This window comes from Anolis carolinensis, chromosome 4, assembly GCF_035594765.1.
Source record: "Anolis carolinensis isolate JA03-04 chromosome 4, rAnoCar3.1.pri, whole genome shotgun sequence".
In the NCBI taxonomy this organism is placed as follows: Eukaryota; Metazoa; Chordata; class Lepidosauria; order Squamata; family Dactyloidae; genus Anolis; species Anolis carolinensis.
Genome location: NC_085844.1, coordinates 174878717 through 174905184, shown reverse-complemented (window position 1 = coordinate 174905184; position 26468 = coordinate 174878717). Strand labels below are relative to the sequence as shown.

At 38.7% G+C, this 26468-nt stretch overlaps 1 protein-coding gene across 3 annotated transcripts in view; it reads right to left on the bottom strand.

Annotated features, from left to right (window-relative positions):
* The window catches only part of usp24 (ubiquitin specific peptidase 24), a 96374-nt gene that overhangs the window by 21916 nt on the left and 47990 nt on the right, over positions 1–26468 (bottom strand). For all 3 annotated transcript variants that reach the window (XM_062978274.1, XM_008109389.3, XM_003220151.4), the window contains exons 24-48: positions 23495–23561; positions 23093–23203; positions 22780–22878; positions 22533–22703; positions 21379–21464; positions 21156–21249; positions 20151–20306; positions 19731–19828; positions 18076–18171; positions 17736–17964; positions 17010–17169; positions 16370–16525; positions 15546–15616; positions 15078–15238; positions 13693–13754; positions 13236–13427; positions 11897–12014; positions 10905–11049; positions 10587–10706; positions 6682–6807; positions 6346–6444; positions 6155–6237; positions 2359–2500; positions 522–641; positions 217–437 (exon numbers count right to left, since the gene is read on the bottom strand). In XM_062978274.1, coding sequence (XP_062834344.1) covers positions 217–437; positions 522–641; positions 2359–2500; positions 6155–6237; positions 6346–6444; positions 6682–6807; positions 10587–10706; positions 10905–11049; positions 11897–12014; positions 13236–13427; positions 13693–13754; positions 15078–15238; positions 15546–15616; positions 16370–16525; positions 17010–17169; positions 17736–17964; positions 18076–18171; positions 19731–19828; positions 20151–20306; positions 21156–21249; positions 21379–21464; positions 22533–22703; positions 22780–22878; positions 23093–23203; positions 23495–23561 — 3183 coding nt within the window. The remainder of the gene's footprint in view (positions 1–216; positions 438–521; positions 642–2358; positions 2501–6154; positions 6238–6345; positions 6445–6681; positions 6808–10586; positions 10707–10904; positions 11050–11896; positions 12015–13235; positions 13428–13692; positions 13755–15077; positions 15239–15545; positions 15617–16369; positions 16526–17009; positions 17170–17735; positions 17965–18075; positions 18172–19730; positions 19829–20150; positions 20307–21155; positions 21250–21378; positions 21465–22532; positions 22704–22779; positions 22879–23092; positions 23204–23494; positions 23562–26468) is intronic.

The following is a 26468-nucleotide window of genomic DNA, read 5'->3' as shown; positions in this document are numbered from 1 at the left end:
CAGATGTGCATCCATTCAATTAACAGAAATTATCTATGAGGTGATTCACCAGTCAACGATTGATAAGATAGGTCTAATATAGTTCACAAACTAATCAAAAGGATGCCAGCCTATACACTTTCCAAAAAGAAATTACGAGGTTAACATCTGATGACCTCCCTCTTCTAGCAAATGATGAAAATATGAATGCTTTTGTTTAATTAAACATTCCATTACCTTCTGTCTTTAATAAAGGAATAGTAGTGTCCTGCATGGGCCTGACCACTGTGCACAATCACACCAACCAACTCGTAGTTTTCTGTAGGAGCTACTTTCTTCCGTGGGGACCCTGAGCCACTCTGATCTGTACTGCGTCCATTGTCACCAACTTCTGAAGAAGAATCCTGGCGAGCCATTCCAGAAACCGTATAGGGCTCCATATTCAGCATCCAAGGGAACTGTTTGATAGCAAACATTTCAGGTCAAACCCAGATCTGACATTCATAAATCTTTTGTAAGAAATAGACAACAGCTGCACTTACCTTTATTTGTTCATCATATTTAATGGAGCGTCCACTTTCCCAGTCAAATCCGAATCTCATAAGATGGATCACCAACACACTGGGAAGGGCTTTAATGCATGTCCGTTTAACTGTAGTTCTCTTAAAAGAGAAGAGAATCACCTGCAGCTAGATATTTATTTGCATGCATTTCTGGCCACTGGCCAGAGATATTCTTACAAGTATCTCATTCATTTTATATGCCGCCTTTCTCCCAGAGTGTTCAGAACAAAGACACACAAATGAAATTAGTTAAACCTAACAATACTATTTTTTTCAAAAATTAAAATTATCTCATTTAAACAATATAAAATTATTTTTAAAAGATACAAAGTTAAAAACATAAAGAAACAAAGCAGACAGTCCAATACAGAGCGTCCCCGGGTGATTACATATTAATATTTGATCAAAAACCTCCTCAGGAAATGGAGGCAGTCTAGCCTCTGGTAGAAAAGCTTCCTTATTGCACTTAAGTTTTTGCTCTGGTTCTATTCTTCATGACCAAGACCTTTTTCACAACAATAAATTAAGAATTTGATACCTAATTCTCTAAATCAGACTTAAAATAAGCAAGACCATTAAACTATACCAGAGACGGGGTGGGGTTTAAATCCACATCTTCAGGCTGGATGAAATTATGCATCATATCCAGAAGCAGCACAGACTTTTCTAACGCACCTACCTTCAAGGGTACAGGGCTTTGGGTAAGCAGGTTGGTGGGTAGCACAGATTATAGAACTTCTACATGAAAAATGTTATGTAGAATATCCATGTAGCTATTCTTATTCTTCAGTACAAGAGTGCTTTCAGAAATAAAGTAGGCTGAAAATGTGTGAACAAGCACACATCATTATCAAATTTGTAACCAGAAGCAATGGGGAAAGCTCATTTTTAAAAAATTAGTGAAATATCATCAAGAACAAACTGAAAAATTCTAGCCTACCTTACTTTTGCTCACTATCATGGGAAATCTAAGCTATACCCCAAACTGAAGAATTAGGAAAGTATAGTCCCTCTCAGCTGTAGAACAGATCAGGCTTATTTATATATGTTACCTCTGGCCCAATACACAAAAAACACTGGCTACACAAGAATGGAAACTATAGACTGGATTCAGTTATATGACTTAACTATATAATGTTCCCCCGCTACTTCGCGGTCCGCTTATCGTGGACTCGCAGGATTTTTATTTATTTATTGGTCAGTGAACTAGTGAGTGAGGGAGGGTGGGTGAGAGAGCGAGGGCAGACAGTGGCAGAGGAGCCTGGAAGAGGCGATCGGGCTCTTGTTTCTGCCGCTGCTCCAGCCGGGCCACACTGGGAAGCGTGGAGGACTTGGACATCCTGCCCCCTCTTCCGTAGGCCTCCACGTTTCCCAGCAACAAGTATACCTGAAGCTTCTGAGATTAAGTCTTGACTATCTGTTGCAATTGCTTAGATATTGGACACCTACTTCAGCTTGTGGAAATTGTGTGTGATGGGTTATATTATGTTTATTTAAGTTCAATTATGTACTATTTTTTATTTAGTTTAATAAATTTATTTTGAGATTGTTTTATCCACTGTTTTGATTTGATTTATCGCTGTCTGTTTTCGGCATTGAATGTTTTGCCATTTTGTTACTTTTGTTGGAAACTGCCCTGAGTCTCCTCGGGGAAATAGGGTGGGGTACAAATAAAGTATTATTATTATTATTATTATTATTATTATTATTATTATTATTATTATTATTATTATTACGTATACTTACATAGCCCAGGGGGTCTTTCCCCATGAAAAAATCCAAGTGTTTTACCTAACACATAAGGAAAATGCAGTACCTTTTCTTTACACTTCTCACAGTAGTAGGCATTGCTTCCTTCCAGAATTTCTCCTCTTACAAACTGATCCAATGAAATTTCCAGGCTTTGACATGAAGTGACTCCTAGATTGAGAGCTACGAAGGCTTCCTCTCGCTCGTACCTACATCAAGGTGCAAGTAAAAGAATATTGGAGTAAAAAACTGAATGTGTTATTAAATTTAAGAGATATTCCTTATAAGCAGCACCTTTAGGTCAAAGGGCATTAAAACAGTGGGATCACATTAATCATAATGTAGCTACAAATTAACTGAAGTTACTATTTGTGCATAGCCTAGAAGTAACTTGTAAGAGAGGAAGATTCAATCTCCCCTCTTTCCACACACAACAGAACTGAAGGATTGCCATGTTTGATGCTAACAAAAATGAGAGTGAAATTCATACAGGAGAGAGGAAGAAAAGCAGCCATAAAAAATCTAAATACATTTTCCAATTAGCCTTTTATCTCCTAGGAATGACTTTTAAAATTTTTCTGTATTTGTTAAAGGTCAAAAAAGCTCATGGGTAAAGAGCAATTGGTTGCTGCATGTTTTTTTCTATTTGTAGCAGGCTGAGGAAAACCTGTGTGTTGCTACTATCAAACTTCAACAATAAAGAATCGGAAAATATAAAAATTAAATATGTTTCTAATCTCATCTCTTTCAACTTTAAACCTAATCCAGGGAGATGTAAATAAACATTGTTTTTAAGGCCCTGTATTTATTTATTTATTTCCATCATTTCTATGCCGCCCTTCTCACCCGAAGGGACTCAGGGCGGCTCACAATCTGGCAAATTCAATGCCGGTATACAGTACAAAAATAAAACATAACAATTAAAACAATCAATTTAAAATAATCCAATAAATACATTTAAAACAGTACAATAAAAATACTTAATCCATTCGTCCACATAAACCTTGCACGTAAACCTTAATCCGGACTGAGTTAAAGCCATCATAATTCATTCATTAAACGCTTGTTCGCAAAGCCAGGTCTTCACCTTTTTTCTAAAACTTAGAAGGGATGGAGCCTGCCGGATGTCACTGGGGAGGGAGTTCCACAGCCGAGGAGCCACCACCGAGAAGGCCCTATCTCTCGTTCCCACCAGCCGCACTTGTGAGGCAGGCCGGACCGAGAGCAGGGCCTCCCCAGACGATCTTAAAGTTCTCATGGGCTCATAGGAGGAGATACGTTCGGATAGGTAAGTTGGACCGGAACCGTGTAGGACTTTGTGGGCCAAAACCAGCACTTTGAATTGGGCTCGGTAGCATATTGGCAGCCAGTGGAGCTGATGCAACAGAGGAGTGGTGTGCTCCCTGTACGCCGCTCCAGTTATAAGCCTGGCTGCTGCTCGTTGTACTAATTGAAGCTTCCGGGCCATGTAGAGCGCGTTGCAGTAATCCAAACGGGATGTAACCAGAGCGTGGACCACCGTGGCCAAGTCAGACCTCCCAAGGAACAGGCGCAGCTGGCGCACAAGGCGGAGTTGTGCAAATGCTCCCCTGGCCACCGCCGAGACCTGGGGCTCCAGGCTCAGCGATGAGTCCAGGAGAACACCCAGACTGCGAACCTGTGTCTTCAGGGGGAGTGTGACCCCGTCCAACACAGGCTGTAAACCTATTCCCTGTTCAGCCTTACGACTGACCAGGAGGACCTCTGTCTTGTCTGGATTCAATTTCAATTTGTTAGCCCTCATCCAGTCCGACACAGCGGCCAGACACCGGTTCAGGACCTGAACAGCCTCCTTAGTGACAGGTGGGAAGGAGTGACAGAGCTGGACATCATCTGCGTACAGATGACACCGCACCCCGAAACTCCGGATGATCTCTCCCAGCGGCTTCATGTATATGTTGAACAACATGGGGGACAGTACTGACCCCTGCGGGACCCCACAAGTCAATGGTTGTGGGGCCGAGCAGGCGTCCCCCAATGACACCATCTGGGAATGCCCCTCCAGGAAGGACCGGAGCCACTGCAGAACAGTACCTCTGAGTCCCATCCCGGCAAGACGCCCCAGAAGGATACCGTGATCGATGGTATCGAAGGCCGCTGAGAGGTCCAGCAGAACCAGCAGGGACACACTCCCCCTGTCCAGTTCCCGGCGAAGATCATCGACTAAGGCGACCAAGGCTGTCTCGGTACCATGCCCCAGACTGAAGCCAGACTGTGCCGGATCCAGAAAATCAGTGTCAACCAAAAATGCCTGGAGTTGTGCGGCCACCACACGTTCCATGACCTTGCCCAAAGAGGGGAGATTGGAAATAGGCCGAAAGTTATCCAATTGAGTGGGGTCCAGTGATGGCTTCTTCAACAGCGGTTTGATCACAGCCAATTTGAGGCTCGCTGGAAAAATGCCTTCCCGAAGGGAGGCATTCACCACCACCTTCACCCACTCGGACAATCCCCCTCTGGCTTCCTTTATCAGCCAGGATGGGCAGGGGTCTATGATGCATGTGGAAGCCCTCACCTCTCCAAGCACCTTGTCCACATCCTCAGGCTGAACCAATTGAAAAGAATCCATCAAAATAGGACAAGCAGGTGCTCGTGTTACATCCTCAAAGACTGCCGTTAATATGGTGTCAAAGCCGGAGCGGATCAGAGCGACTTTGTCCACAAAGAACCGAGCAAATGCTTCGTAGAGGGCTGCCGAGTTGTCAGGGATCCCATCTTGAGCGATGGGATTTAACAAGCCTCTGACAACCCAGAACAGCTCCGCCGGACGGTTCTTTGCGGACGCAATATTAGCTGCCAAGAAAGCATTCTTTGCAACATCTATTGCCGTGGCATATGCCCTGAGGTAGAGACACAGCCGTGTTTGGTCTGATTCGTTCCACTCTGAATACCACACGCGCTCTAGTTCCCTCTTCTTTCGCTTCATCGCTGCCAACTCCTCAGTGAACCAAGGAGTCAGTTTAGCTCGGGTACTCGAGAGGGGACGTTCAGGAGAAATCATGTCTACTGACCCAGTCATCTCCCTATTCCAGAGAGAGACCAGGACATCAAAAGGATCACCAACCAAGGCGGCGGGAAACTCCCCAAGAGCCATCAGGAATCCATCAGGATCCATAAGCCTCCGGGGACAGACCATTTTAATAGGTCCCCCACCCCTGCGGAGGTTAGCTGGTGCAGTCAGCCCATAGGAACTGTGCTGCTTCAGAATAGGCAGGACTGAAACTAGGCGGCATCTTATTATGGAAAGTAAAATTAAAAGACTGACAATTAACAGAAAGGATCAGAAAAAACAGCCTGTCTTGTGACACCTTCTCCTGACACATCTTACAAAAGATGTGAGGCAAAAAAATAGGCAAAGTTTAGTAAATGGCACTACACAAGTATCATAGGAAACAACCACTTTCCCCTAAAAGCTGGACATTCAAGATTCTGAATTCTTTAACAAACTCTACAAAACACCACTGAAGCAGAAAGATATCTCAATTCTATAGAGAAATGAATGGACGTGTGTTTTGATTGAAATCTGCCTGTATAAATATAAAAAGTTCCTGCCCCTTTCCAAAATCTCATGTCTTCACTTTAATGTATCCTCTTAAATGAACACAGGAGAGACTGAATGTAAGGCCTTCTGCATCTAAGAAATGTGATAATCATGGTCTGTATCTGACAATAGCAGACTGTGGCCTGCTCAGTAAAGCCTAAATCCAAACACAGACCAATCAAATTAAAAAGATCTGATTTAAGTTCCATTAATTTGGATTTACTGATTTACTGTGGTCGGGACTAACAACCTCAAACTAGAGATAACTTATGTAGCCACTCACCTGTGAGGGCAGTCCTTGCAGATCTTCTGATCAGAGTAGATGCCCTGAAAGGTGTTCTTAAATATTTGGTCTCGTCCTATTTTCTGTAAGAGATTAAAAGTGTTAATAGAAACAAATTTGTATGTTAGGCGGCTGTTGCTTGAAAGAATCACTATATGGTTATGAGACATGATAGAAAATATAACACTAACCTTGAGGTATTCATCCATTTGATCTATAAGACTGGTGAAAAACTCATAAGCATCTTGTTGCTCACGCACATAAAGCTCCTTGTTCCACATTTTGAAGATCTGTAAAAGGAAAATGCATTAATTATTTCAAAATCTTGAGTGATATGCCTGGGGAAGAAGAACGCAGACAAGAGTCCAGAGGTAAGTGGGAATTCTGTCCTAATCCCTAGTCTAATCAAACAAAATGTACATTACTATTTAAATGATAAGATCTCATTGTTTTTATTCAATACACCTAATCCCAAAATGTCATGGTAAGTGATGAAAAAAGGGTTTATGTTAAATTGAAAGAATTACCTTCCAGAAATTTTCAGGTATGTAATACTGTAGCTTGCTTTCCATTAAATGACCAAAGAGAGACTGAACTTGATAGAATACACTGTCATCAGGATTGTCCATGTCATCGTCAATTGAAAGCAATGCCTTTAAGAAAAAAAATTGTAAAATATTTTATTAAAAAGTGAACATAATGAAGAATTAACTAACAAGGCAGCACATGCTTGTACAGTGGGACAGGCTAATAATGTGAGTTAAGAGAAAACACATCTATTCAGAAACTAAGAAAAATCTATTAACAACCGCCTAACAAAATTGAATTGTGAATATCTTTCTTAATATTGGTTTATTCAAAATCATGTTAAGTAATGAAACAGTCTATCTTTCCTCATGACTTGGTAGCAATGATGACTCATGTTATTTATTTGAATAATTCACATAATTCATTTTCTCTTATGGAGTGATTTTACTTTCAAAGGGGGAGTTATCTAGATCAGAATTCCTTAAACTTTTCTATTCGGAACCCCTTTTGGCCAAATACATTTTTTACATGTCCCTGCGCATATCTATATGTATAAATGAGTGATGGCATCATGGCGACCAACAAAACAACAAAACTACAGGCTCCCCAACCTCGAAATTTGACAACACAACCCATCATCCACGCCTCTAGGTTGATACAACAAAAAGAAAAGAAAAATAATGTCCTAATTAGAGGGAGAGCAATAATTGTTTTTATCCAATTGCTGCCAGTTAGAGGACTAATCTCTGCCCACTTGGTCTCCTAGCAACCAACTCAGCCCAGGGGACAGGTAGACTTAGGCCTCGGCCTGTTCCACAGATTATCTAATTTGCACTGGATTATATGGCAGTGTAGACTCAAGGCCCTTCCACACAGATATATAACCCATTTATAATCTTACTAGCTGTGCCCGGCCACGCGTTGCTGTGGCGAAGTATGGTGGTATGGGAAATAAAGTATTGAGGAATTGGTGGTAGTTAAGGTCAAGGGTAAAGGTTTTCCCCAGACATTAAGTCCAGTCGTGTCTTACTCTGGAGGTTGGTGTTCATCTCCATTTCTAAGCCGAAGAGCCGGCGTTGTCCGTAGACTCCTCCAAGGTCATGTGGGATGACTACATGGAGCGGCGTTACCTTCCCGCCGGAGCAGTACCTATTGATGCACTCACATTTGCATGTTTTCGAACTTCTGGGTTGGCAGAAGCTGGAGCTAACAGTGGGGGCTCTCTCCGCTCCCCCAATTCAAACCTGTGGTCTTTCAGTCCAGAAGTTCAGCAGCTCAGCACTTTAACACGCTGCGCCATCAGGGGATATTATTTCCTAAAGGTTGTGAATATACAATATTTCTGATTGGTTTTTTTTTGTTTGTTGGAGGCAAGTATGAATGCTGCAATTAGGAAAAATGATTAGGATGTAATGGCCTTGCAGCTTTAAAGCCTGGCTGTTTCCTCCCTGAGTGAATTTTTTGTTGGGAGGTGTTAGCTGGCCCTGATTGTTTCCTGTCTGGAATTCCCTTGTTTTCAGAGTGGTGTTGTTTGCGATATTTTATGTGCTTCTACTGTCTGTGGCCCTGAGAAAACAGAGGATTTTCCAGACTTTGATGATGGGAATACTTTGTTGGGAGGTGTTAGCTGGCCCTGATTGTTTCCTGTCTGGAATACCCTTGTTTTCAGAGTGATGTTGTTTGCGATATTTTATGTGCTTCTACTGTCTGTGGCCCTGAGAAAACAGGATTTGCCAGACTTTGATGATGGGAATACTTTGTTGGGAGGTGTTAGCTGGCCCTGATTGTTTCCTGTGTGGAATTCCCCTGTTTATTTACTGTCCTGGTTTTAGAGATTATATTGTTCTGCATTATTCTATCCCAGTAATTATTTCATATTAAAGAAGAATCTCACTTATCCAACATTCGCTTATACAATGTTCTGGATTATCCAACGCAGTCTGCCTTTTCATAATCAATGCTTTTGTAGTCAGTGTTTTAAATTCATTGTGATATTTTAGTGGTAAATTTGTAAATACAGTACAGTAGAGTCTCACTTATCCAACATAAACGGGCCAGCAGAACGTTGGATAAGCGAATATGTTGGATAATGAGGAATTAAGGATAACCCTATTAAACATCAAATTAAGTTATGATTTTACAAATTAAGCACAAAAACATCATGTTAGACAACAAATTTGTCAGAAAAAGTAGTTCAGTACACAGTAATGCTATATAGTAATTACTGTATTTATGAATTTAGCACCAAAATATCACGATATATTGAAAGCATTGACTACAAAAATGCGTTGGATAATCCAGAATGTTGGATAAGCGAGTGTTGGATAAGTGAGACTCTACTGTAAATACTACATAGCATTACTGTGCATGGAACTACTTTTTCTGTCAAATTTGTTGTATAATATGATGTTTTGGTGCTTAATTTGTATAACGTTTACCTAATTTGATGTTTAATTGGCTTTTCCTGAATCCCTTCTTATTATCCAACATATTCACTTATCCTGCCGGCCTGTTTACGTTGGATAAGTAAGACTCTACTGTATATTTCTAATCTTATATTATCTGCTCAGAACTGGATTATCTGAGGCCCCTTCTTCACAGCTGTATAAAATGCACACTGAAGTGGATTATATGGTAGTGTGGAGTCAAGATAATCCAGTGCAAAGCAGATAATATAAGATTATAAATGGGTTATATAGCTGTGTGGAAGGGCCTTGGGTCTACACTGCCATATAATCCAGTGCAAATTAGATAATCTGTGGAAGAAGTCTAAGTGAGGCCTAAATCTGCCTGTCCCCTAACTGAAACCTGGCTGTCCCTTGGTTGCCAGGCAACCAAGTGGGCAGAGATTAGCCCTCTAAACTGGCAGCAATTGGATAAAAAAAATTATTGCTCTCCCTCTAATTAGGACTTTAATTTTCTTTTCTTTTTGTTGTATCAACATTGAGGCGTGGATGATGGGTTGTGTTGTCAAATTTTGAGGTTGGGGGGCCTGTACTTTTGTTGTTTTGTGAATTGCCGTGATGCCATCACTCTTTTATATATATAGATATTATCTGCTTTGCACTGGATTATCTGGACTCCACACTGCCATATAATCCACTTCAGTGTGCATTTTATACAGCTGTGAAGAAGGGGCCTCATATAATCCAGTTCTAAGCAGATAATATAAGATTATAACTATAATATGTAATAATTACTGTGATATAGAATCATAGAATCATAGAATAGTAGAGTTGGAAGAGACTTCATGGGCCATCCAGTCCAACCCCCTGCCAAGAAGCAGGAAATCGCATTCAAAGCGATTAATAATAATACAGAACAATATAATCTCTAAAATCAGGACAGTAAATAAAGAGCAACACTCTGAAAGCATAAGCCACACCAACGCGTGGCCGGGCAAAGCTAGTAGGTATATAAAATAGGTATAAAAATCAAACATTTACTGTTAACAAGTCAGCATTGTTAAGCAGTCTGATTTTCCTTTTTTATGAAATACAGCTGCAGGATCTTCTGCAGAATCCACTATAAACACTGCACAACAGATTTGTGTAAATATCTTAAACAGCCACTAGGTGGTGTTCAGAAAATTTTTATTGTTGCCAAAAGTTTCGGGACAAAAAAACTGGGCTAAGGGCATCATTTGGGGTCAGGATCCACAGTCTAAGAAGCAAGGGTTTAGATGAATGAAACCAACATCACTGAAACCAACAATTACACAAAGTTCCATCATGTTTGGTCTATTTATTTCCTTTACTTTCCATGCTAGTTTACATTTGGCTCAATTCTAAGCTGTGGCTGACTTTCATCCTATATGCATGCATCGGCAATCCTTCCTTTGCCCATCTCTTATTCCTATAACAGATATTATAAACGTATTTACTATAGGAACGGTGGATATTACCTCAGGAAGTCCTGGTTGCATATAAAGCTGCTGGAAGACTGCATTCATGTAACATGTGGCCCCACCATTCTTCAGCCCCACAAATCCTGAAATAGAACGACCATCTACGGGTGGAAGATACTGGAAAGCAGAGGCAGGAAGAAAAAAAGTTATTTGTAGGACAGAAAACTAAACACATGCATTAATAGTTATCATTTGTAAGACTGCTATTCTTGGTTCTCTATATGGGACACTTTTCCATATTGTAATTATCCCCAAATCTAAAGATTTTACACGTATTTTCATATAGAACTTGGATTGAAGAACCTACTTACTTACATCAAATTCCTTGGAAAAAGCCGGATCAGTTTGGTGATGCATAGAAAGCAGTTCTTTTGTGATAAGCTGAAGATTTGATGGTGAACTATCAGCCAACATTACCAAGACTTCATATGCTGCTAATCGGCTATTTACTGTGCTGCACCTAGACAACAACAAGCAGAATCTGTTTTTGCTCCATCTTTCGCTCTCACTGCAGCAACTGATAACAAATGACCTACGTCTAATAACTCGCAAAGGGAATCAAAACTAAGTTCACTGCCCATCTGTCCAATTTTATAAATGAGGGATGGATGCCTGCTATTTTTAACAGAACAAAGACCTCTATATTCTGGTTGTGATGTGATTATTGCCGTATAAATTTTAAGTTCCAAGGAAAGTAGTTCAGGAAAGTGATTTACATTATCACTTAATATTTTGAACGATTGAACTGTATTTTTTTTTACAGATTTTGAAACAGTACAGTGTAAAAGTTTAATAAACCAGCTACAAGGGCAAGAAAGATTGACAAATAATATTTTCATGTTTCTTTATAGTATCCCCAGATAACCCTTTTCTTCCTATCCATTTCCATTTATTCCTACTTCATTTCATAACACATGGGTAACAACAAAATATACTATATGCTGTTTAAAATGTTTGTATGTAGTTTTAAAGGAATTTTAATATTTTTAATTTTATAATTTGTTAAATTGGTTTTTACATTTTATATGTTTACTTCTATTAAAGGTTTATATATCATTTTTAAGTTGGATTGTTTTAAATAGGTTGCAGGCTGCCTTGAATCCCATTACGCGGTGGGGGGGGGGGGGCATATAAATGGATACGATAATAAATGCTACTACTACATAAAACCTAACATGAGGAGCAATGAAATGAAGAAGCCCTCCTTCAATTTTCATGCATGAATAAAGTTAATTGAGCCCTCCAAGTGATACATTTTGATCTAACACACTTCTTTCTTACTACCAATATACCAATACACTCTTTACTTTGGGTGAAAGTCTTGCTGAGTGCTGGCAAGACTCCCAACTGGAGAATGGCTGTTCAGGATAATCCTGGAGGCTCGGAAGAGAAAGTCATCCAGTAGTGGTTTGATCAAAGACGAACCTATAAAAAGAGTAAAGCTGTGTTTGATATTAAGCACTGCAGCTTTTGCATACATTTAGACTGTGAAGTTCTTAATAAGATCATGACTCCAGCTCAGGGCATATGCTTTTTACATAAATTCTGAAGTAATATTTTTCTACATGCCTTATTTTCAGTATACCTTTTGTCTGGATATCAGCTGTCATCCACACAAGCAAAATTATCCCATTATTATTTCTAGTACCTGTTCAGAAAATGTGATCTAAAACGTATAATCAAAAACACTGCCAATAAAGTCCTAAGCAATGTATCTTTACAAGAAAAACACTGTATCCTACAAGAAAAACATGTTTAGGGTGTCCGAAACCAATGGATGTTTACAAGAAAAGTGTCAGTTACTGTATATTATAACAATTGTTCCCCACTCATAGCTTCTTAAATTATTATTTCAACTATTTCCTCCTCTACTCACACTTTAGATTAGCTCTCTTCCAAAAATACAGCTCAAGCTCACTTGTACCTGGCAGCAGTTGAACAACTTGAGTACTAATTTTCACTGTTGAGAATTGAATGTCTGCAGAAAAGGGGGCATCTAGGTATGGGTTAATTCTCCCTGTATCCCACAGAAGACAGAGATCACCTAATCTACAACCTATGTATGTTTGGTTTTTTTTTCCGTGTCAGGAGCGACTAGAGAAACTGCAAGTCGCTTCTGGAGTGAGAGAATTGGCCGTCTGCAAGGACGTTGCCCAGGGGACGCCCGGATGTTTTTATCATCCTTGTGAGAGGCTTCTCTCATGTCCGCGCATGGAGCTGGAGCTAATAGAGGGAGCTCATCCGCGATCTCCCCGGGTGGGATTCGAACCTGGCAACTTGTAGATCAGCAGCGCAACCTTCAAGTCACAAGGCTTTAACCCACTACTCCACCGGGGGCTCCTACCTATGTACGTTACAACCCTCACATTTGTGAGGATACTTTTCTGAACTTACTGTGGAAAGGGGAAACTGTGGATAATAGCAAACACTATAGAAATAAATTATTTTCCTAGATAATTCAAAGGAAGGTGCCTTTCCTGTATGTTGACTAAAAGTGCTTGTATTTCAAATAGTCTTCTATCAGATTTCATGGTCACCACAAATTGAATAAGCATTTCCGAGAAATATCTGTCTGTAATTTTCTAACAAGTTTGCATGGAATTTTTGGGGCAAGCAGCACTTCATCTCGAATATAAGGTTGTTTACCTAGCATTTCCTTCTCTGTCCCACAAAGTGAAAGAAGAGTCTTAATCAGTCGCAAATGGCCTGCCAGTAACACATTGTCAGCTTCACTGGTTTCACACTCAGCTGCACGGGTCGGCTCAAAATTATCCAACCATGTGATTTCATCTTCCAGCATGGCAGCTGGGCTAATCTTTAGTTGCTCCATTTCAGAAGCTAGGTGACCAAAATGGAGGGGGAAAAGAGGATAATTACATATTACTGCAGAACACAGAAGATAGGAAACAATTTTCACTGGAGAACATGCATTAGAGATCATAATTTACACTAGAGAACAAAATAGCACATTTCTTTTACAAATAATTATTGAGAAATACACACATGCTGATATTTCATGATTACACACATTTTTTTAATTAAAAAGGACATTACGTTACAATTTACATATTGTATTTGAAACAGCATTGGTTGTACTACTTACATGTGAGATCATCCAGCAACTGGCATCTAAGATCAAAGTACTCTGTACATTGGGACAAAAGTCTAAAAACGAGTTCAGGTAATTAATAGAATAACTCTCATAAGCAGTATAGTTTGCAGGAAAATTTAAATTAACATATAAATTCATATACATAAAAGTTAGCTAACATATCAACACTTGCACATTTTACACTATAAACTAATATTATTTATGTTTTAATTTTTACAACAAAAATATTGTTTGTCAACAATCTAGTGTAAATCTAGTTAATTAAGAGCTTTGAAACATTCTATGTGAAAGCGGATTTGCATTAATATTTAATGTTAGTTTCTAACTATATATTGTGCTGACTAATAATAACAAAAAGGAGGCCGAAGTTCAGAGACTGGTAACAATGCATTCCAGGTTTGTCTTGGGATAGGATGAGAAGGTGCCGGCATATCATCCTCTGCAAGGTATCCTTGCCTAATAGTTTTAAGAAGTTTCCAGGTTGATTATTCTAAAGTCATGAAACCTTCTTAACATATCACTAATCAACACAGAGATGAGACCATCATGGTGCTGGTACAGAAGGCTGCTATGGAGCCACTTTCTGGAATAGTGGATTTACAGCATTTGAGGGTGGGCAAATTAAGTCTTCATTATCACAGAAGATGCCAACACAGCAGCTCTTTCCTGATCGAGATGAATTTCACGGCTATTACATGACAGCACATGACTGTTTCACCTGTCACCACTGACATGTATGTAGCTATGCCCACCAACTCCATGTATCTTGTACTTGGATCCCTATGTATAGGATTGGCTATACGGGAAATACGGATAAAGAATTGAAAAAAAACCCCAGAATTTGAATCCATTGCCCTGTTATGGTAGAATTACTTCCTCTTGGATGTTAGGTTGTCTGTGGTGTTACTACATTCTACAAGAGAAAGGAACATTCTGTAATAGATTCCTTAGAAGTGGACAGATTGCCAAATACAAGTGCACAGTTTTTTTTAGCTTGGTTCTCAGTCTTTCAATCTTTAAAATTAACTTTGGATCAGTTTTTCTAGAAGAAAAATTCTCCCTTGAGATTTTCTTCAAAAATGCTATTCAATGCTCATCATGAAGAAATCAAGAAAGAGGACCTTTTCAAAAGTGGCATCCTAGTTACAGAGTCACTTTCTGCAATGTTTTTGTATGGCACTGTCTTTGTGGCTTTTTTCTTGTCACTGGGTGAAGAACTATCTTTTCAACCTGGTCCTTTAATAACTGATATGGTCTGGCCCTCTTGGTTGCAAAACCTGTTCTTTGACTATCTGAAAGCACTCATGGGATTCTGTACAGTTCACTTATAGTGTTCATTTTTTCCCTGGCCTTTGTCGAATGTGTCTCCAACTTGCCTCTGGTTGATTCCTCTCATGATACTGGTAGGTGACCAAAGGGGCAGCTGAGCAGTAAGGATAACACCCAAGAGAAATTGATTTGGTTTCTGTACATCAGGATAAGCAGACGTATCTGTCTGACTGAGGGTATATAGCTGGTCACAGGCAACTCGACGAATCTGAAACAGCAGAATATTAGATCACAAAAACTTTCTAACAGCACAGTTTTAGAAATCTATAAATACATTTAAGTTAGTATACTATTCTGCTCAATAAAAAAACCTGTAAAAATATTCAGGTGTTGTTGTGTATCTTTCAGGCACCTCCGCTTAGGCCACCCTAACATAAACCCGCCATGAGGTTTTCTTGGAAAGATTTGATTATAAGGGGTTTGTCTTTGTCTTCCTCTGGAGGTTGAAACAAACAAGACTGAAGTGTGACTTCCAAATAAGAAACCCGTTTTTAATAAAAAGGCAAACCTCTCACCTCAGCACTTGGTGAACCAAGCAATATGTCTATTATAAAGTCAGCAACACAAGGTAAGTTGTAGAAAGAACCTAAAATAAAAACAATATTGGGTATTCAATATATTTTGTTAGAAAATATTACAGAATATAATACCTTAATTATTGCATTTATTCTAAGGTGCACTTTCCCCTGTATATAAACATTTCTAAATATGAGGTGTATCTTATGTATTTTGGTGGTGGTGGTACTGAAATTAGGGTGTGGCTTATAATTGGTGATGTGAAGAAATGTGTTTCTTCAGTTGAATTCACATCATGCTTTCCCCTCATATGAGACGTCATATTCCATGCAGAAATGCTGACACCATCAAAAAGCCTTGTAGTAATAATATTAATATGTGGAACCGAAGTAAAGGAAGAAGAAAAGAAGGGAGTTGGATAGTGAGAACAATATCACTGCAGTATGTTTAGTTTATAGCCAGGCCAATACTAAAGTCCAATCATCACACAAATCACTATTCTACAAGTGGATCAACATTTGCTCACATAAGGAAGCATCTCAGACCCCTTTGTACATGTAATTTCTGGCAGCTACAAAAAGGCTGGATGAAACAATGCCTGTTGTTCTTGCATGTTATTCCCATACAAGCTACAGCCAAATACCAATTCTCCCTTCTCAATAACCCAGCCATCCCCTCCCTCCCTCCAACCCCAAGTCTGTGCAAATATGCTAGTACAGACTGGGATCTGTATTGACTCTGTCTCAATCCAGTAGTATCAAGATGCAGGAGTATCAAGAAACAACGGCAGACAGAGACAATAACCAGCTTCTCTCAAACATACCAAGTTGCTGACTGCGGAGCTGCAGACAAGTAACCAAGAGAGATAAGGCCTCTCCAGCAATGAGTGCATCTTTGGTGGACACAGAATGCTGCCTCACACAGATCCCAGCATGCAGAGCTGTTGGTTCTCCTTCACTTCCTGAACTGCAGTTACTCCCTGAAATAGATCAACAAGTGACAATTACAACAATTTTCTTTTATGTTTTTCAAGCCATAACATTTGCTATTTATAGCCACCATTTTCCCAATATGGGAACCTAGGTAGCTCATAATATTAGCTAAAGCAAAATGTAACTAAAACAATGGGTACAAAGGTTTAAAAAACTATTTAACAATCATATTAACACATCAATTTAAAATAGTTTTAAAAGGCTGACAAAAATATAACATATCCCAATTAAAAGGCATCCTACATCAGACAATTAAAACACTTTATTCCCCCCAGGATCTTAAAACTTGGATGGGGTCTTATGGGGAGAGAACAGACTTTCAGATAGTCTGAACCCAAGTACCAAATAGCTTTGGGTTTTCACAAGTTAGGACCGAATAGCTACAAACACAGTAAAGACTTTTAAGCAGAACAGTGGTCATGTCAATACAGAAAACTCTGATGTATATGTTAAGTTAAGATAGTGGTGTACCTGAGCTGCTAAGCCGGTTACGGATTCCAGCAGGAAACAGCGTGTTACTTTCTTTTATTGGCTGACTGCTCCCCACCAGGTCAAGCCTCCCTGCAGCAGCAGCCCACGACAACCGCATGAAGCAGGCGACTGTCGATGTGAAATCATTTGCTTCCATTGTCTGAAAGAAATCATTCTACTTGTTCAAAACAGTAGAAGGCAAAGAAATAATCCCAGATATACCCCAATACTTTACAAGGCATTATCACTGGAAAATGATTACTTGGGAAAAGACTGCAAGTTAGCATATTGGCATGAAGCCATCTATAAAGCCTTTTCTCTTTCTTTGTTTCTATAAAATTTAGAAATGGTTCCCAATCTTTGATAGTTTTTTTGTTTTTTTTCCTTTGTTCATCATAGCCAATGTATCAATTTCCGCTATTCTGAAAGCTTTTACTATCCATTCTTTCATTATCAGAAGGTCTGACTTCTTCACATAGTATCCATGTTGGAATTATCATGCAGTGCATCACTTTGTAGTGTACTGATATTGTTTGTTTATTTGGCATTCCCAATAAAAAGAATTCAGGCTCTAATTGTATCTTTGATTTAACAAATTCCTGCAATGTTTTTGTACCTCACCCCATAATTCCTTTGCTTTCTTACAGGACCATCACATGTTGTAGAAAGTTCATTATTGTTCCTTACATTTCCAACATTTATTGTTTTTTCCCTTATGCCACTTACCTGAATTGCAACCCGCGCAGCAGGGATGATCTCCTCTACTCTAATGGAGGACCGGTCTGAGACAGATAGCTGACGATAGGAGGACTTCTCTGGGGTACCACAAATTGACATCTGTCTGCTACTTTGTCGGCTCACATTACGGAATGGGCGTGAAGACAGTGTTTCCACTCCACACTTAGCAAGATCTTCATCAAGCAAGCTAGGCATTGTTTGGCCAACAAGCAAGAACCTAAGCATATAAAGAGTTGTGTCGCTATGAAGAATGAATGTCACAGCTGACATGTAAGAAAGATCAAAGACCAATTATAAGCCTCTACTTTTGAGAAAGTCAATCACCCACCTTGCCAGCTGCAGACAGATTGAATACACTCCCTGTCGTGTCTCATAGTCAACTTCTGATGGGATGGAGTCTCTCTGCATGACATTTACTACCAAGCTGGAAAATAATATTCATCAGTGATTTCTTTCAAAAGCAACTGAGTATATTCTGTTAAGAAAATCCTGCAATAGTTTCATGTTACACTGCCATAAGAAGGAAATGACTTGAAGACACATTACCAAGCAAACATAAATTTGTTGAATATCCCATTCCACCTTATACAAGCAAGCAACCTAAGTATCTCAGTATTTAAACTGGAACCTGACATATCAGACTGCACAGAAAGCTGTGAGTACTTAAAAGCTGCTACTTGTGAAATCCAGGCTCTCATGCTGCTAGTCTGGATGACACAAGTAATTTCATTTCAATCCTCTCCTCTCCAAATTGTTTGCTCCCACTGAAATATAAGCATAAATTCAGGGGGGCAACAGCACTATCTATCATTCCATTGGGAAAGGCTCCAGTTTAGTGGTATGTGAAATTGCAGGCAAAAATATGAAATAACTGTGATGCTTCCATTGCAGAAGCTCTAAATTTGATCTAATTTCAGAATGGAGCTGGCAAAGAAAATCTTTCTTATCTTTCTGTGGCTTCAAATGAATTTATGGGGAATATAAGTCTCAATCCCACTCTGTCAATGATTTAGACAGCTGATAAAAGAGAAGGAGGAATCAACACTAAAGAACTCAAGATCATATGACACCTGCTTTTAGACTCCAACAAGGCAAGATAACCCATACAATTACAGACTGCTTCTCTGCACCACTGGGAGAATGGAGATATTAACTGAAGAAAGTCATTTGGCACATAACTGAGAAGAACTAAACTCTGAATACTGGGAGGACAGGATCAATCACTGAAGAGCATTGCCAGGAAGCCAGAATTTACGGAGTTCACTGCAACAGTGGTCCCTTTGTAGCTAAGCCGTTACATGACATGAGATTTGGGAAAGAAAGGAAAATATAAATACTTCCTCTCAATTTACCTAAGATATATAATATATAGCAGCTGACAAACGAGAACTGAATAAGATGTCAGATAAAGTTTAAGTAATTAATGTCTTGACAACATCCAAAACATTTGCTCAAATAGTAGCACTGGTAGTGTAATTTCCAGTACAGGCAGTCCCCAAGTTACAAACAAGATAGGTTCTGGAGGTTTGTCCTTAAGTTGAATTTGTATGCAAGTTGGAATAGGTAAAATTTAAAGTGTAACTCCAATATACATATATGTACTTTGAATAACATAGGGAAGTGTTAATACCCCAGTGGTGTTTGTTTTGCTTCCTGTGCCCCTGTTCAGAAGATTTCGCCTCACTTTCTGTCTCTGTGTTTATTGGGTTTTGAAAAAATTGGCTGATTGTAGAAACAAGGATTGGTGATAAAGCTGCAGTTGAGACACTTTTTCCCCACAATAACTCTTTCAGGAGTGAATTTCCTTTCCTAAGGGTAGATTTCTCTCACCTCCTATTGTCTCAGCCCCGTTCTTAATGATGATTTGTTTGTAAGTCTGATGTTTGTAACTCAAGGACTGCTTGTCTTGGGAAAGTTCAACATTAACTGTTTCACTGTTGTAAAATTCTAGATAATGGTTAACCTGATATCTTTTAAACTAACCTCAATCCACCAGCTTTGAGGAAATTTTCACAAAAAGATTTGGCACAGTTTCTTGCCATTTCATCATCTGCTGTAGGCATCAGCTTGGAACTCAGAACCTGAAAAATAGTCACAGACTTCACAGAAGAGGAGCTGATTCTCAATGAAACTATGAGCTAAGAGTTTCTCATCCAAGAACAGTGAGCAATATTCTGTTCAAATGGACAAATGTTTATACTTTATATAATACTGCAATTCAGGATAAAATCACTTTGCAGTGGCATTTTGTTTCCTTATCGATAGATTTAATATCAAATTAAATGAAATTGCTGCAGGCCACTCAAAAGTATAACCATCAAATTACTGTATTTTGCTTTATTAGGAAGATGCCTCGATAGACCACTGAGCCTAGATCATTTCCCACCCTGAAATTTATTTTACCTCAAGGTTGTAAAGCACTCTAAATGTAGACATTCCTGGAGCAAAAGACCTGAAAAGACTTTCAAGTATTGAAGTAGCACTCGGCTGGTGCTGATGCTTTGTAGATAGTGATGGCGATTTTGAAGACTGAGAGTTTGATTCTGGCAGTAATGTTTTCTGAAGAAAGAGTAAATATATAAAACATGAGCTACTCTGATACAGCCTCTTATAATCACTTCAATTAGTCTTAACAGTATTGACATTTTTACATCATCAAAATGCTCAGGGGCAGCATTTTCTGGTTATAGTATTTCAAAGATGAACCCAACAGATATGCAAACAATTTGACACCATTTATTCTTTTTCCCGTCAAAGACAAAGAAGTATGTTTTAGGCAACTCCTCTCTCTCAATTAATATTCTTTTATAATCTGCTTATCATTCTGACGCTCAAAATGAAAACCTTTTCTTTTGCAGATTTAATTGTTCTGACATTGACATTGTCTAATTTCCAGTATATGTGAAGTATCTAGTGCCTGTTTGCTACTTTCTCAAATAGGCAACTAGAATAGGTTTTAAGATGGGAGTTAAATAACCCTGTGGCTCAAATGGAACTACATTAACAGATTCTGCTGCATCTTCAAGAGATGTGGAAGGCAGGCTAATATACAAATGTGCTAACATGACACTATTTTCCTGTCTAGTGAAAGTAAGCACATTAGACATGCTATGTCAACTGCTATAAGCAAAGCACATAAGTTGAGCAAGAGATTTCAAAAATCAATAAATAGTTTTTATCCATATAAAAAATGAGTGTAACCTTGCCAATTATTGCTCTAGTTTATTCCATTTTAGCCAACAACTGTACAGATTTTCTATTGTTTAGTTTGCTTTATTTGGCATTAATTCAATGCCTGTGATAAGAGCTGTACCAAATTCTCTTAGTGTTTATTTCAACCATAATAGGAAGATATGAGTAGAACTAAACAATTACAAAACAACAAAGGAACAAGAAACACCCCCATACCTTTCGTCCCAGAGAATCCAGCTGATCAAGAGCTTCTTGAATAGCAGGATCAGTAGGAATAAGAAGAAGTAGCCTCCGTACTCTCAAAGTAATCCTAAAGAGCACAGAAAATATCCAGTTTTTACTTAAGAGAATTTTGTAAGTACCTGTAAACACTTTATAATCATATGGCTTTTTTATCTTGCAGTCACAGCATTTTTAGTGTGCCAACAATGTTACTTACCTTGGCTCCTCGAGGTTAGCAAGTTGGTAAAGCATGTCAAATACATTACACACGAGAGCCATCACCACTCCAGGGAGGGATTTTTCCTGAGGATTAAGAATATACAATTAGTTCCTCTACTCCTTCAAAGCAATTTGGTAGAGTTCTCAAGTTTTGTGTTGTTGTTTTTTTTTAAAGCAAAGGAACACATTCAAAACCTGGCCTGGGGATGTCAACTGCTTGATAACTCATTATTAGAAACTCTTACTCCTGAGTATAAATTTCTGCCGAAGAGGTCAGTTTCATTCAGTCAATGCTATATTTTAATACATTTCAAAGATAGGGAAAGTGTCAACAATATATTATATCCTGAAAACTATATAATCAACTATGACTAAAATATAATTAAATATCAGTAAAAAACAGAATTAAAATGTTTGTTCTCAACTGTTTTAGGAGATTATAAATACTCTGTACTTTTTTCTGTTTGCACCTGAACAATTTCAAGTATGCTGATGGTTTCATTTTTTCAATGATTTCTTGAATTCCAGTTTAGAAGAAAAACATGATGAGAATAGGAAGGGGCTAACTTTTGTCACAAGGTTGGTAGATAGGCGGGTTTGATTTGAGTGCATTTCAGTTTATGCCCTTCACATTATCATTCTTTTCTTTTCTTTCACTCTCTTTTTCTAATGTACAACCATGCCTTTCTCACAGTAGAGGACCCAAAGTAGCATACAATAATTTAAAATACAATGAATCTAAAATAATTACAAATGTTAAAAAACAATTAGACAAGCAAATCTATTAAAATGATGAGGTTAAAACCATTTAAAACATGATCACAAAGTTTATAGATTAATAGCATGGCACACCACTTCCAAACATCCTTCCATCACATTATCTTGCTTCAGTCCTTCCTGGTTTTTAAGGTTCATAAGGGTTTGTGGATTATAACCAACGTAATTCTCATATCGTTTAGGAGTGACATAAGCAAAAGGTGTGTTTTAACAATCATGTCTGTAAAGTAGCTTGCAAATGTGAAGAACCTTGTAAGGCAAACCATATAATTCATGTCTCAAAGATCCTGATCTGGAGAAATACTTTTGAATGAGAATAAGAACTAAATTCTGGAGGACAGTACCAGGGAAATGTTTCAGCCCTTCATATTGTACCTGTTCCATTGCATACGATGAACTGAAGACATTACTACTGTTGCTGGAGCTTGTGGAGGAATCTGCAGAACTTGCTGATGGAGTTCCACTTCCCAATGTCTTTACGGTGAGTGCTTGGTCATCAGAGAAGCCTAGCTGGTGAAGGAGCTTTTGATCTTTATGCACTGTTAACTGAAACATAAGTATTTTTTTTAGCTTCAGCAAATGATACAGGTTTGGAATAAAGCTGAAACTGTCCATAACATACCAAACTCTCATTCGCAAATATCTGTATGTTATCCACAGGAGCACTTAACAGTTTCGCTATTTTCCATCTGACACTTCCTATGGTTTCATTGCTATGAGCCTATAAAAAAGAAATGAACATAAATTCAGTTCATTCATACTCACAGTTCTTGGAATTGATATTTTCCCGAAACCACTATAGCACTAAAGAGCACACATGGATCATCTTCTAAAGTATTTTCATTCAGAAATACCAATTCCACTAGTTAAACATACAAATCATTTCCTACAAAGAATTGTGTCTTCCTAAAAGACACTGAATTATGTATACCTACCTCTACTGTAAAGGTATCTTTGGTAGACTCATATGTGACATTAAGTGTTAATAGATGTCCATGAAAGGAAGCACCATGAGGTAGAATAGTACGGGGAACAGAATAAAGATCCTGCAGAGAAAATGAAGTGAAAATGATTATTTTACCATGTATATTACAAGAACTACTTCAATTGGCCTATGCTGTACAACTAATATCTTTGTCTGAACTATCATTGTAACACATATCATTTGAACAATACATGCAGTATAAAATGGTTTGTCTTCACAATCTATCTGAAAGACACAAAATGGAATCAGGCTTTTATCTAGTGGAATTCTATTCATACAGGAGGCAACATTTCCCCCAACTTTTCTTGCACTAGGTCAAAATAAAAGGGCACAGAACTCATTTTCCCCTTACCTCTATAGTGATGACATAGCGCTCTGCCAACAGTAGCAGTCTTTCAATTATTACGAGTTTTGTTGACCTGAAGATTGCAATTAAGGTTAAGTGTTAGAGATTTGGGTGAGATCTCAGTTCAATTCTTTAACACCTACCAGTTTGACAAGCCACAAACACAATTGCTATAGGTTCATCTGTTAGGTGGTGAAAACTTGTTACCTAATGAAATACTTAAAGATATGGTGCTCAGCACTAAGATAAAGCTACACAAGGATAACAACGCCTTTAGCTGTTTGGATAAAATACTGGGATAGAATCAATTTGTTTGAAAAAATGACTGCTGGTAAATACAACAGTTACATGCTCATGTATCTTGAAGAGAAATTAAGACTTCTCTGATCCTACGCATTTTAGCAAACTTGTAGAGAACCTCTGAGCTTTATGCTATGCATTGTAGCTAATCACATAGTAGTAATGAAATGAATGGGATGAGGAAGAGGAGGAAGTGGTGTACAACCTCCACCTTTAGCAGCAACCACATCTTCCCCGCCATGGACCTTTCACCTAGATTTGCCGAGTAAAAAAATAACTATAGAGGTGTAAACGATAGTTTCCCCTAGACTTTGGGTATCTCTAATTCACTTAGTTTCAGAACAGAATTGCAAACACGGTGCTATCACCCTGAAAAAGTATGAGTGAGGTACAACATAACATATAATGTAGAAAGTTAACATTACAAAGGGCCAAGAAGAAGGTAGTATTTCAAAATCGTGCTACTCTTTAGGCAAAACTGTTTGATCTCTTTTCTTAGGACATATGAGAAGAGGGTGGGGATGAACAATCAAGAAAATGTTGACCTTGTACTCGTCTCTACACTTAGTTGTACCTGAACTGCGTCATATCTTCATCTATTGTTTGATATTACCGTATTTACTTGAGTTTAATACCCACCTTTTTTTGGCTAAATTAAGTCTCCAAAATTGGTACAGTAGAATCTCGCTTATCCAAGCTAAACGGGCTGGCAGAAACTTGGATAAGCAAATATCTTGGATAATAAGGAGGGATTAAGGAAAAGCCTATTAAACATCAAATTAGGTTATGATTTTACAAATTAAGCACCAAAATATCATGTTATACAACAAATTTGACAGAAAAAGTAGTTCAATAAGCAGTAATGTTATGTTGTAATTACTGTATTTGCGAATTTAGCACCAAAGTATCATGATATATTGGAAACATTGACTATAAAAATGCCTTGGATAATCCAGAACCTTGGATAAGCGAGTCTTGGATAAATGAGACTCTAATGTATGTGCATTAGTTTCTAGGTAAGCCCCCCTCCTTGCCTTCAATGCTGCCAGAAGGGAATTGACTATTTAAGGCGCTGCCAGAGAGACATTACTTATTTAAGGTGCAGCTGCCTCTTTTTAAGCAGTTGGGGAAGCAGTCATCTCTGCCTGAGCCCAGGAGGAGTGGAAAGAGAAGGCATCCGATGGCGGGAGGAGCAGGCCCCAGAGGGTGAGAGGCTGGGCAGGCAGCCAGAGGGCTTGGCTTCCCCTTGCCTGTCAGTCATTCCATTGCCTGCCTCCCTAAGGAGACCATGGCTGTGCTGATGGGCTTGTCATCCAGGAGGCAGGCAGTGGAATGGTCAACAGGCAAAAAGAAAGCCAAGCCACCCTCCACACTCCTAACAGCCTGTGCTGTTGGGCCTGATGTTGCTGGTTATTCCCAAGGATCTGTTTAGTGCTGAGAAAGGAGCTGATATATGAAGGCAGCAGGAGGCGAAGGTGAAGCCGGATTTGGTCCATGAAAAGAGCAGAGGGGAAGGAAAAGGCTTGGTCAATGGTGGCTGGTGAATGGAGCTAGCTGGGAACTACACATTACATTTGCCAGTAATTTTTTTTAAAAAAAAAATGGGTGCACATTACATTTGATGGCGCACTAGAGTCAAGTAAATACAGTAGAGTCTCACTTATCCAACATAAACGAGCCAGCAGAACATTGGATAAGTGAATATGTTGGATAATAAGGAGGGATTAAGGAAAAGCCTATTACACATCAAATTAGGTTATGATTTTACAAATTAAGCACCAAAACATCATGTTTAACTACAAATTTGACAGAAAAAGTAGTTCAATATGCAGTAGTGCTATGTAGTAATTACTGTATTTACGAATTTAGCACCAAAATATCACGATGTATTGAAAACATTGACTACAAAAATGTGTTGGATAATCCAGAATGTTGGATAAGCGAGTGTTGGATAAGTGAGACTCTACTGTACGGTTAAAATTCTGCCTCTCTATGATGACAATAAAACAAGGCAGCTTTGCAAGCCATGCAAGTCTAAATCACACACAAAATATAAATGTGAACAAAGCAAACCAAGCACAATTTTTTTAAAAAAAATAAAGATTTCTTGCAATAGTGCTCTAGATCTTCTGTAGAAGCTCAGTTGTAAATATATACCAAATACAAGATGCTCTACTATGCTTCAATATACCTACAGGCATCTATTGCAATTATCACCTTTTATCTTATGTACCAGAAGAGTTGCCATTTAAGAATATGGAATGCATTTCTACCACATTTGGATACTTCCTGAGCCTAGCAAGAAATATTTGACAGTGGAATATGCTGCCTCCAAGTGTGGTGAAATCTCATTTTTGGACATTTTTAAACAGAGATTGGATGGCCATCTGTTGGGACTGCTTTGTGTATACCTGAATGGTAGTATATTGGATGGTCGTTGAGCTCTCTTTCAACTATGACTCTACTCCCTTTTATGAAAAACAAGTGTCTTCTGGGCATAGAATGTGATTTGGGAGGAAGTCTTTCCCTGCAAGATCTCCTGTTGAACTAATCTGGTCTCCTAGCCTTACATAGTTGCCCACCTCTGTCTTAAAAGAAGGCTGAAAAAGGAGAAGGAAATGTATATACTCTTGATAATTTCAAGTCATCTAAAATCTTCATTTAGGCATCTATTTAGATC